The 12,252-nt window shown below is 41.2% G+C and overlaps 1 protein-coding gene across 2 annotated transcripts in view; it reads right to left on the reverse strand.

Annotated features, from left to right (window-relative positions):
• The window catches only part of GK5 (glycerol kinase 5), a 77,474-nt gene that overhangs the window by 18,680 nt on the left and 46,542 nt on the right, over window positions 1-12,252 (reverse strand). For both annotated transcript variants that reach the window (XM_053600754.1, XM_053600755.1), the window contains 2 exons: window positions 12,023-12,149; window positions 9,992-10,096 (listed from right to left, as the gene is read on the reverse strand). In XM_053600754.1, the coding sequence (XP_053456729.1) occupies window positions 9,992-10,096; window positions 12,023-12,149 (232 nt within the window). The remainder of the gene's footprint in view (window positions 1-9,991; window positions 10,097-12,022; window positions 12,150-12,252) is intronic.

The following is a 12,252-nucleotide window of genomic DNA, read 5'->3' on the forward strand; positions in this document are numbered from 1 at the left end:
TTTCCCTGTGTCCACATTTCTTATGAACATGATGTAAAAGGACAAACACTTAAAGGAGCAACACTCTGAGCTCTCACACTGCACAGGTCTGCGAGCCACAGGAGGGACAGCAGAAGGCTTTCTCAGGTGCTCTACGCAGTACACTTTTTCTTTTAAAGACATATGGCTGCTTAAAATCAATTCTGTGTGTGATTTTTGGCATTAAAATTATTCTCCCAAAGATAAGTGCCATATTAGTTTTCTAATGAAAGTATCATGTATCTGTAACACTCAAGAGAATCAAGTAAAAAATGAATGAGTTCCAAAAATACACAAGGCTCAGCATCTGTAACTCAGTGAGTAAGGGCGCCAGCCACATACACCAAAAGCTGGCAGATTTGAGCCCGGCCCGAGCCTGCTAAACAACAATGACAACTGCAACCAAAAAATTGCCAGGTATTGTGGCGGGTGCCTGTAGTCCCAGCTGCTCGGGAGGCTGAAGCAAGAGAATCACTTAAGGCCAAGACTTTGAGGTTGCTGTGAGCCATGACGCCACAGCATTCTACTGAGGGCAACATTGTGAGATTTTGTCTCAAAAAAAAAAAAAAAAGTAAATTTCAAAAAAAAACAAGCAAACAAAAAATCAAGACAACTCACTTAGTAAACTTTTTACTGAAATATATAACAAGAAAAAATGAAATATATAACACATACAAAAAAATCCATAAACCAAAAAAGAATGCATAAGCCTTAAAACTACGTAGATAGATTTTCACTGTGTGAATACATCCAGGTTACCCACACTCAGATCAAGATACAAACCGTTCAATACCATGCTTGGGACAGTCATTCACATTGTTACAGGTAGTTACATTCCACTCACTCTTCCCCTGTATAGTACTCCATTATGTAACCATATACAATTTGTTAATCTATTTTACTGCTGATATGCATTAGGGTAGTCTCCAGTGTTTGGCTGATACAAAGAGGCCACACTGAAAACTCATGCACATTATTTTTGGTGGACATATATTTATTCATCTGTGTTAATATCAAGGGATGGAATTGCTAGTTCTAGGGTCTTCACATAGAGGACTAGCTTTTTTCTTTTTTTTTTTTGAGACAGAGCCTCAAGCTGTCACCCTGGGTAGAGTGCCATGGCATCATAGCTCACAGCAACCTCCAACTAACTCCTGGACACAAGCAATTCTCTTGCCTCTGCCTCCCAAATAGCTGGGACTACAGGAGCCTGCCACAACACCTGGCTATTTTTTGGTTGCAGCCGTCATTGTTGTTTGGCGGGCCCGGGCTGGATTTGAACCCGCCAGCTCAGGTGTATGTGGCTGGCGCCTTAGTGGCTTGAGCCACAGGCACCGAGCCAAAGACTAGCTTTAATAGATACTGTCAAATAGTTTTTCAAAGTAGTTATACCAACTTAAAGGCTTCTGCCAGCAGCCTAAGAGTTCTAGTTATCCCATACTCTTGCCAATAATTGATATTGTCAATGTTTTTCATTTTAGCTCCTTTGGTAGTATTGCACGGCAGCCTGATTTTGCATTTCCCTGTTGACTAATGAAGTTGAATACCTTTTCATTGGCCATTTGGATATCCTTGTTTGTGAAGTGACTCCTGAATGAGCATGGAGGACTAATAGCATAGATCAGATAAAAAAAACAGTCATGAGTACTGCTGGCTTTGGAAAGCCTTCATTAAGTTTGTTGTATTTCATTCTATGAATTTTTACACTTGTAAAGAACAATTGCCCAAAGAAAGGCACATAAGGAGCCTCTATGTTAAAACTTAGTCTAGGGTGGCGCCTGTGGCTCAGTGAGCAGGGCGCCGGCCCCATATACCGAGGGTGGCGGGTTCAAACCCAGCCCTGGCCAAACTGCAACAACAACAAAAAAATACCGGGTGTTGGGGTGGCACCTGTGGCTCACACCTATAATCCTAGCACTCTGGGAGAGTGAGACAGGCAGATTGCTTGAGCTCGGGAGTTCAAGATCAGCCTGAGCAAGAGCAAGACCCTGTCTCTACTAAAAATAGAAAAACTAGCCAAGTGTTGTAGTAGGTAGGCCCTGTTGTCCCAGCCTCTTGGGAGGCTGAGGCAAGAGGATTGCTCAAGCCCAAGAGTTTGAGGTTGCTGTGAGCTATGATGCCACTCAATCCAGGGTGAGTGCCTGGGTTTTGAGGCTTTGTCTCAAAAAAAACTAAATTGATAGTTATCAAATCTATGTTTCATTATTTTGTTCAAAATGTCCAGATAATACATCAAAATATCTCTAGCATTTAAAACTAATATAAAAAGAAAATATTGCTTTCAAAATCTCTACTTTATCTAAATTTTTTAATTAATACAAGATACAGATAAAAATGGGCGGCGCCTGTGGCTCAGTCGGTAAGACGCCAGCCCCATATCCCGAGGGTGGCGGGTTCAAACCCGGCCCCAGCTGAACTGCAACCAAAAAATAGCCAGGCATTGTGGTGGGCACCTGTAGTCCCAGCTGCTCGGGAGGCTGAGGCAGGAGAATCGCTTAATTAAGCCCAGGAGTTGGAGGTTGCTGTGAGCTGTGTGAGGCCACGGCACTCTACCGAGGGGTATAAAGTGAGACTCTGTCTCTACAAAAAAAAAAAAAAAGATATAGATAAAAATATTACATGACTGAGGAAAGTTTCTGATAACAAACAAACAGAAAAAAAAGAGATCTATCTAATTCACATTCTTCACTGTTTGTTTCATCCCTTACTTGAATTATTTCTTTAATCTTCCACTTAAACTGTTCTTAAATGATCTTTTTGATGAAAAGTCTTTTAGAAAAAGTACACTCCACATTGCTTCTCCCAGTGCAGCTAAGAGTCCTGAACAGAATGCACGGAAAAACTAAGTGAGGACTCTACAGAAAACGTCAGCAGGCGACAGGAGAGCCCAAGTACCTCCCAGTCGGCGGGAAGCTTCCTGTTTGTTACTTTCTCTTATATCTCCTGGCTCAGACTCAGGGACAGCCTGAAGCCTGAAATCTGGATCTGTACACTGGGTGAAAATACAAAGAGCTGCACAAGAAGCCCAGTCTTTCTGGTCTGAGCAACAGGACACAGGGGTTGGGTCTCTACAAGACAAACGGGGTTGTTGATTCGCTCTCTCTATTTTTTTTTGCATTCTCTCAGGCCCTGGCTCCCAAGCAGTTCTGTGGTAGCGGCAACGGCAGCCCAGCACCACAGGCGTATATAATATAACTGCAAGCCGAACATATGGGCAGAATTCTTTTTCTTCCTGCTGGCCTCTCCTGTCCCTGCCCCAGGCAATACAATAGACATAGCCACAGTAACAACCAAAACTTGAAGACAAGGCCGGGCATGTCATCTCATGCCTGTAATCCTAGCACTCTGGGAGGCCGAGGCAGGTGGATAGCTTGAGCTGATGAGTTCAAGACTAGCCTGAGCAAAAAGTGAGACTCCCCACCACCTGCCCCCACTCTACTTCCTTTAAGTACTGTTTTTACAGAACTATAATCATTTTCTTTATCTTTTGAAACACCATTAAACTGTGTTTCAAAATGTTTTTCTTGGCCCTATGCAACTTAAGAACAGACACTCCAAATTTCCACGTGGCTGAGTACTATTTTAATACTTTTCTAAAAACTATTCAATTTTAACCATATTATAAAACAAAATGAGATGTTCCACTCTTTTCCTTTTCAAAACATTCAGAACAGGATTTTGTGTCTGTGTGTGTACCGAAAGGGATTTACATGGACTTGAAGTAAAAACATAAATAAACAGAAAAGAGAATAAGGAAAAGAAACAAGATATACTCTATTGTCTAGTCCTGACCAGCAATTTGCCACATAATTACACGTCATAAAATTAAAGCAATTATGGGAAGAAAAATGAGAGTACCATTGGAAGCATTTAACAGAAACACTATTTTCTTTTGTAGCATAACCACATACACACAAAATCTTTTTTTTTTTTTTTTTTGACACAGAGTCTTACTTTGTCCCCCTCGGTAGAAAGCCATGGCATCATAGCTCACAGCAACCTCAGTAGTTGTGACTACAGGTGCCTGGCACGATGCCCAGCTATTTTTAGAGACTGGGGCTCCCTCTGGCTCAGGCTGGTCTCAAACTCCTGAGCTCAAGCAATCCACCTGCCTCAGCCTCCCAGAGTGCTAGGATTAGAGGCATGAGCCACAGCGCCCAGCCCTTGCTTTCTAAATTTTGAGGTCTTTGTTCCATTTCCTTTTGGCTGGAGTGTCTCCTTGGATAATATGCTCAGAAAGCATGCACTACATTGCCAAGAAATGTTTTATACTTAACATGAACAATATCTTAGGTAGAAACCAGAAAATTGGCTTCTTGTCCTTTTTTTTTTTTTTTCCTGGACTACTTTCTATCTGTTAGAAGTAATTCCAGTCTGATTCTTTCTTCTTTACAAATAAAACTACTTTTCTTATCTTGAAGATTTATTTTACCTTTGGGATTCAGACAATTCATCCACACATGTCTCTATTTCTTTAACTTGGTAAACCATTTGGGTCTGAAAACAGCTCAGGAAAGTTTATGTATTTATTTCTATAATTATCACATTTTCATTTATTACTTTTAGAGCAAAAGTAATATTTCAGAAAAGAGAGACTACCTTTCACATGTTTTGTCTCTGATCTTTCCCCTGTGTCTCTCTCTCTTATTCTTTTAAAGATAAAGAGTCTCACTATGTCGCCCCAGGTAGAGTGCTGTGCCGTGCTGTGGCATCACAGCTCACAGCAACCTCAAACTCTTGGGTTTAATCGATTCTCTTGCCTCAGCCTCCCAAGTAGCTGGGACTACAGGGGCCTGCCACAACGCCTGGCTATCTTTGTGTTGCAGATGTCATAGTTGTTTAGCTGGTCCAGGCTGGGTTTGAACCTGCCACCCTGGGTGCATGTGACTGGCACCATAACCACTGTGCTACAGGTGCCAAGCCTCCCTTGTGTCTCTTATCTTTCCATTTCTTTCTTTCTTTTTTGTTTTTTAATTCTTCTTTCTCATACCCCTTATTTGGGTTTTCAGCACCGTGTATTCCTTTCATTAATTTTTTTTTACATTTTTATATAGCATGTGTTTTTGTTTTTGTTTTTAAGAGACAAGGTCCACTTAGTCACCTAAGCTAGAGTGCAGTTGTGCTATCATCATAGCTCACTGCAGCCTTGTATTCTTGGGTTCAAGGAATACTTAAATCACTGGGATTGCAGATGAGAGCCACTGTGGCCAGCCATGATTTTTTCTTTGTAACTCATGTTTTCCAAACATTTCTCAGCAACATTTTCTTTCATCCCTGTAAGATTTTCACTAGGTGTTTCTATTGTTACAATTGTTTTAATCTTCTGTTTCTTCCATGACATCTGACTCTGCAGGTGGGTGAGCCTGGTCACCATCCTTCAAGGTATGCTCTTACATACTTCATCCTCTTTCAGGTTGCACTTTTGGGGTTGGAAGGCAGTGAGAGACAAGAAAGTAAACACTTTCAGCTCTCAGGATTCTCTAGGTATGAATGTGAGAGATTAGGCCTCCCCCACAGCTTGGAAGCAGAGCACTTTGGAACAAACAGCTCTAATGCACAATATTAGCAGGCTCTCTCAGGGACAAACCAGGCCAGCCTTTTCTTCTCCACATGCTAAGGGCATTTCCTCCTGCCTTTACAGGCTGCACCCCTAGAGAACATCGACAGAGTCCGCATCAGCTGCTAATATTTTCACAAAAACATTCAGATGGGTCTGTGCAGTCTGCTTGAGAACTCAAGGCTTCATTCAATTACGGGCTCCACTCCCACTCCAGCAGCGAGCCATGCTTATTATGTAATCCCCCAGGAAGCACAGAGGCGGGCAGTGCCCCGAACTAAAAGCACCATCTTCTCTAAACCCTACTCACCGCAAGTTACATGTAACTAATCATCACTTGCAACTTGTTCATATATAAGAGAATGCTTATCTCATGTGCTCTCGTGAGGGACACTATATCTCTCTGGTACCCAGAGAAAAGAAACCAGTTTCTTCTACTTCTAGTAAACAAGAGACCTGGAAATGTATCCTAGAAATTTTTCAGGGATTTCCCAGAGTAAGCAGATGTGACATGGAGCAATTAAAAGTGATACATAGCACTGCTAAAGAAAAGATGTCCCCTGACCCTTGATACTGGAGAACAGGAGAAATGGAAACTGCCTCAATTTTAGAAAATCGGGCATTCTTTTAGTCCCTTAAGTACATCATGCTCCCTGCTATGGGCCTTCCACACTGGTCCTCTTTGCTTGGACCACTCCTTAACCAACTTAATCCCCCACCTGTTCAATCACTCTTGCTCTTTCTTCAGGGTTCAGTTGATATATCATTTCTTTTCCTAAACTTTTTTTTTTTTGTAGTGAGACTCTGTCTCACTTTATGGCCCTCGGGTAGAGTGCCGTGGCCTCACACAGCTCACAGCAACCTCCAACTCCTGGGCTCAAGCGATTCTCTTGCCTCAGCCTCCCGAGTAGCTGGGACTACAGGCGCCCCGCCACAACGCCCGGCTATCTAAACATTTTTTTAAAGAGACAGCGTTGCACTTGTTGCCATGCTAGCTTCGAAATCCTGGGCTCAATCAGTCGTCCTGCCTCAGCCTTCCAAGTAGCCTGAGGCTATAGGCACACACCACCATGCCCTGCTAAAACATCAAAGATATCTTCTTGTCAGAGAACTCTGAGACTGGCCCTCATCAAGGGCTTATGTTTTTACCAGAAATCTGTCACTTCCCGAGGTTAGGTCCATTTAGCCCCATTTCGCAGAAAAGAGTTTTTACCATTTGAGAATCACCATGAGTGAGCTTCTACCCAGCTAAGCAGCGGAAATGATTCCCATTGATAATGAGAACATGATGTCATATGAAACTCAAAACGTTTTTTTTTAAAACTTATGAATGTGAAATTAACTATTCTGCTTTTTCCTAGCATCTTCCGGGAAGAAGTAAAATAAATAAAAGGTACAACAGAAACAGAAGAAATATGTAACCTATACTTTTTATTTCTGATAATCTAAAGATACATGTCCAAAATATCAAAAGAAAACTTAAGAAGAAAGACACTTTTAAATGATAAAGAGCCTTGAACTTAACATTTTGTTAGTAAGTCTTCTTGTGCTTACAATACAGGCACAGGCTCAAAAAGAAACTAGAAGAAAAAAAGGAAGAAACTTAGGGGAATTTTCCTCCTAAAGTGTTTTCTGCCCAAAGAACTATCTTTACCTTTAAACCAATCAGCTCAGTTCAAATCAGCAAAGCAGAAAGTCACTGTCAGCTCCATAATGTAATCATCAGAGATAAAGACTACTAACACATTGGTATTTAACATTTCATACTTTCAGCACAAAATAAGGTTACATAATACATAGGCTAATTATTACAGCAAAAGAGCAGGAACAACCCAAACGTCCATCAGTGGACATGTGATAATTATGGTATATGCATACAATGGAATGTTATTCAGCAAAAAAAGGAAAGGAGGTACAGATCCATGCTACAGCATGTATGAACAGTGAAAACATGCGGAGTCAAAGAAGCCAGTCACAAAAGAACAAACATTGTATGTTTCCATTCATATAAAATGTCCAGAATAGGAAAATCCATAGACAGAGAAAATGGATTAATGATATCTTAGGGCTACCGGTAGGAAAAGCGGCAGGAAGAAAGCAGGCGTCAGTGCTAGTCAGTGCTCATTTCCAATTACTCTATTAAACACCCCTGTATATACATTGCATATATATATGTATATATGTGTGTGTGTGTGTGTATGTGTGTATATATATATATATATATATATATACATACATACATAGTTTTCTTTTTCTTTTTTTTTAAATTTTTTTTCCAACCATTTTCTTCTTTTTTTTTTTTTTAGAGACAGAGTCTCACTTTATCACCCTCGGTAGAGTGCCATGGCGTCACAGCTCACAGCATCCTCCAACTCCTGGGTTTAGGCGATTCTCTTGCCTCAGCCTCCCAAATAGCTGGGACTACAGGCACCTACACAGCGCCCAGCTATTTTTTTGTTGTTGTTGTTGCAGTTTGGCTAGGGCTGGGTTTGAACCACCACCCTCGGTATATGGGACCGGCGCCCTACTCACTGAGTCACAGGCGCCACCCTATATTTTGTTTTCTTTTTTTTGGGGGGGGAAGGGGGTCAAAATCTCACTCTGTTGCCCTGCGTAGAGTGCCACGGTGTCATAGCTCACAGCAACCTCAAGCTCCTGGGCTTGAGCAATCCTATTCCTCCAGCCTCTGGAGTAGCTGAGACTATAGGCATGGGCCACTGTGCCCAGCTAGTTTTTTTTTTTTTCTATATTTAGTAGAGACAGGGTCTCACTCTTACTCACTCTTAATATTTTTCAAATGTATATTTCTTGCACTCTGGGAGGCCAAGGTGGGTGGACTGCCTGAGCTCACAGGTTCGAGACCAGCCTGATCAAGTGTGAGACCCCCTCTCTAAAACACAGCTGGGTGTTGTGGCAGGTGCCTGTTATCCCAGCTACTTGGGAAGCGGAGACAAGAGAATAGCTAGCTTAAGCCCAAGAGTTTGAGGCTATTACAAGATCTGATCCCATGGCACTCTACTGAGGGTGACAAAGTGAGACTCTGTCTCAAAAAAAAAATATATATATATATATTTCTTCAATTATGGAATGTGAATAGCTTTTCATAATAGTCATTGGATTGGGCAGTGCCTGTGGCTCAGTCAGTAGGGTGCTGGCCCCATTTACCGAGGGTGACAGGTTCAAACCCAGCCCCGGCCAAACTGCAACCAAAAAATAGCTGGGTGTTGTAGCGGGCGCCTGTAGTCCCAGCTACTCGGGAGGCTGAGGCAAGAGAATCGCTTAAGCCCAGGAGTTGGAGGTTGCTGTGAGCTGTGTGAGGCCACGGCACTCTACCGAGGGCCATAAAGTGAGACTCTGTCTCTACAAACAAAAAAAAAAATAGTCATTGGATTATGAAATACCTGTTCTTCTTCCTTACCTCTTCCCATTTTTTGCCATTTTATTAATCTTCTCTCACAATATGCTAAAATTGTTTTTACCAATTTATCTTTTAATTTTGCTTATGGTAAATGTGTCAAACGGTCTATAAAACCAGTGTATGGTGCCCCATGATCGCATTAATGTACACAGCTATGATTTAATAAAAAAAATAAATAAATAAATTTTGCTTATGGTATACTTCTCCTTATACAGTCTAATATTTTATATACATAGTTATTCTTTTTCTTTATGAATTCTGGCCTTAATACCTAGCTTTTTACCATCCCAATATCATAAAAATATACTATATTTTCTTCTAGTACATGTCATTTTATTTTAATGTTTTATTTGAACAATTCATTAACTCCTTACTGATCTCCAATCCTGTGTCATTTTTGAATTCCCTCCTTGGCTTGCGAAATCTCTTTAAAAGAGGACTTACCAGGCCAGGCACAGTGGCTCATGACTGTAATCACAGCACTCTGGGAGGCAAGGTGGGTATATTGCCTGAGCTCACGGGTTTAATACCAACCTGAGCAAGAGCAAGCTGAAAATAGCTGGGCGTTGTGGTGGGTGCCTATAGTCCCAGCTCAAGAGAATTGCTTGAGCCCAAGAAGTTGATATTGCTGTAAGCTATTACAGCAGGACTCTCTACTGATGGCAACAAAGTAAAACTCTGTCTCAAAAAAAAAAACAAAACATGACTTAGGTCACGGTTGCTCACGCCTGTAATCCTAGTACTTGGGAGGCCAAGGCAGGTGGATTGCTTGAGCTTAGGAGTTTGAGACCAGCCTGAGCAAGAGCAAGACCCCCGTCTCTAAAAATAGACAGTCATTGTGGCAGGCGCTTGTAATCCCAGCTACATGGGAGACGGAGGCAAGTGAACTGCTTGAGCTTAAGAGTTGGAGGTTGTTGTGAGCTATGACACCACAGCACTCTACCAAGGACAGCAAAGTGAGACTCTGTCTAAAAAAAAAAAAGAAGATGATGACTTACCTAATTGCTGAGCCCATTTTATGGCAGTACCAGTGTCTCCTGCATTGCCTTCAGCTAAGCATACAACTTCTTGCCCAATCTTCCAACCAATTAATGGATAAAAGCCTTAGAAAGCAAGTAAAGAATAAGTCATATGACAAATACATAATTCATTACAGACGTATATAATGGAATAATTTTATTATTTAAAAACACTGCAAATGCCTCTAAGTCAGACTGCCTGAGTTCAATCCCAGCCCTCTAGCACTCACTGACTAGTTGTGGTCTTGTAAGTTTCTAACCTCTTAGTCTTAGTTTCCTCAACTGTAAAATAGTCTACCTCATAGAGTAGCTATTGTAAGAATGAATATACTGAGGCTGGGCACAGTGGCTCACGTCAGCATGTTGGGAGGACAAGAGTTTGCTTGGATTGCTTAAGGCCAAGGGTTTGAAACCATCCTGGGCAACATGGCAAGATGTGATTGCTACAAAAAAATTTTTATTTAATTAATTAATTTATTTAAGTCAGAGTCTCACTATGTCGCCCTCGGTAGAATGCCGTGGTGTCACAGCTCACAGCAACCTCGAACACTTGGGCTTAAGCGATTCTCTTGCCTCAGCCTCCCAAGTTGCTGGGGCTACAGGTGCCTGCCACAATGCCTGGCTATTTTTTTGTTGCAGTTCTCATTGCTGTTTAGCTGGCCCAGGCTGGGTACAAACTGCCAGCCTCAGTGCATGTGGCTGGCGCCATAACCACTGTACTATGGCCAAGCCCCCGCCACCCAAAATTTTTTAAATTAATTATCCAGGTGTGCTGATGCCTGCCTGTAGTCCTATCTACTTGGAAGGCTGAGGTAGGAAGATAGCTGGAGCCCAAGAGTTTGAGGCTGCCTACTACACTCTAACCTGGGTGAGAGAGCAAGACTTTGTCTCAAAAAACCAAACAATACAAAAATTGAGTTAATAAGTTAATAAATAAAAAGAACTTCACACAGTGCCAGGTACGGAATATGAACACCAAATATCAGTTTTTATCAGCAATAAGCATGCCTATATCTCTAGAAACACAGCAACAAACATTCTGAAAATAAAAGGTTACTGTGAGATTGCGTCACTAGAGAACTATGTTACTGTGTTTACTTGTAGTTTCTAAACAAGGTTCTTAAATAGAAACAATACAATTACATTTTCCAGCTTCCATTTTCCCAGTTAGGGAAAAAGGAAGAGCTTGAAAGAGGATGGAAAGCAGGAAAAATATTTTTTAAATCACCTCTTAGGAACCATGTTAGGGCAACAGAGCCCAAACCATGAGCCCCTAGCTCTCATAGTTCTAGAAGGATATAGTTCTACAATCTCTTGGTTTGTATATCCCAGGATTTCCAATGGAGGAAATGGAAGTTTTAACCCTAAACATGCATGGGATCACCAGCTGAGGACTACCACCCTAAAAAATTCACAGAAGACTTTTCTTTCTTTCTTTTTTTTTTTTTAGAGACAGAGTTTTACTGTATCGCCCTCAGTAGAGTGCTGTGGCGTCACAGATCACAGCAACCTCCAATTCCTGGGTTTAGGAGATTCTCTTGCCTCAGCCTCCCAAGTAGCTGGGACTACAGGCGCCTGCCACCACACCCAGCTATTTTTTTATTATAGTTTAACCGGCGCCGGGCTCGAACCCGCCACCCTTGGTATATGGAGCCGGCACCCAACCCACTGAGACACAGGTGCTGTCCCAGCAAAAGAATTTTCTGACACACAGAAAAACATTTAGAGCCCTAATAAGAAGTCTTAAACAACTATAACACATGTTATGGATAAATATTTGGAAAGCTGACCAAACATCCTAACCCTTCTACTAGACTTTTCCACAATATCTTTCTTTTTTATACTTTTAATTCAAAGTTTAAAAAAAAGAAATGGAAATTAACTATCTTTAAGAATAAGAATGAGAAATATGATAGAGAATATCAATATAAAATGAAAAAATGGTATATCATAAAATTTAAATACGAATAGTAGTGATATTAATAAGTAGGATCAATTCTAACTGTTTACCTCCAATAGTATGTTGAAGGTGATTTCCAGTATTAATATCCAAAAAAGTTCCAGTTCCCATGGTTAATTTCACATCACCCGTCTGGAAGCAGCATTCTCCAAACATGGCTGATTGCTGGTCGGCAACCTACAAAAAATGTTCAAATGTATGACCCATTGCCCTTAGTCGTGGTCCATTTCATTATATCCCATTGCCTCATTCATTGTATTCTCATGATCTATTATTATTT

Source organism: Nycticebus coucang, chromosome 8 (genome assembly GCF_027406575.1).
Source record: "Nycticebus coucang isolate mNycCou1 chromosome 8, mNycCou1.pri, whole genome shotgun sequence".
Classification (NCBI taxonomy): domain Eukaryota; kingdom Metazoa; phylum Chordata; class Mammalia; order Primates; family Lorisidae; genus Nycticebus; species Nycticebus coucang.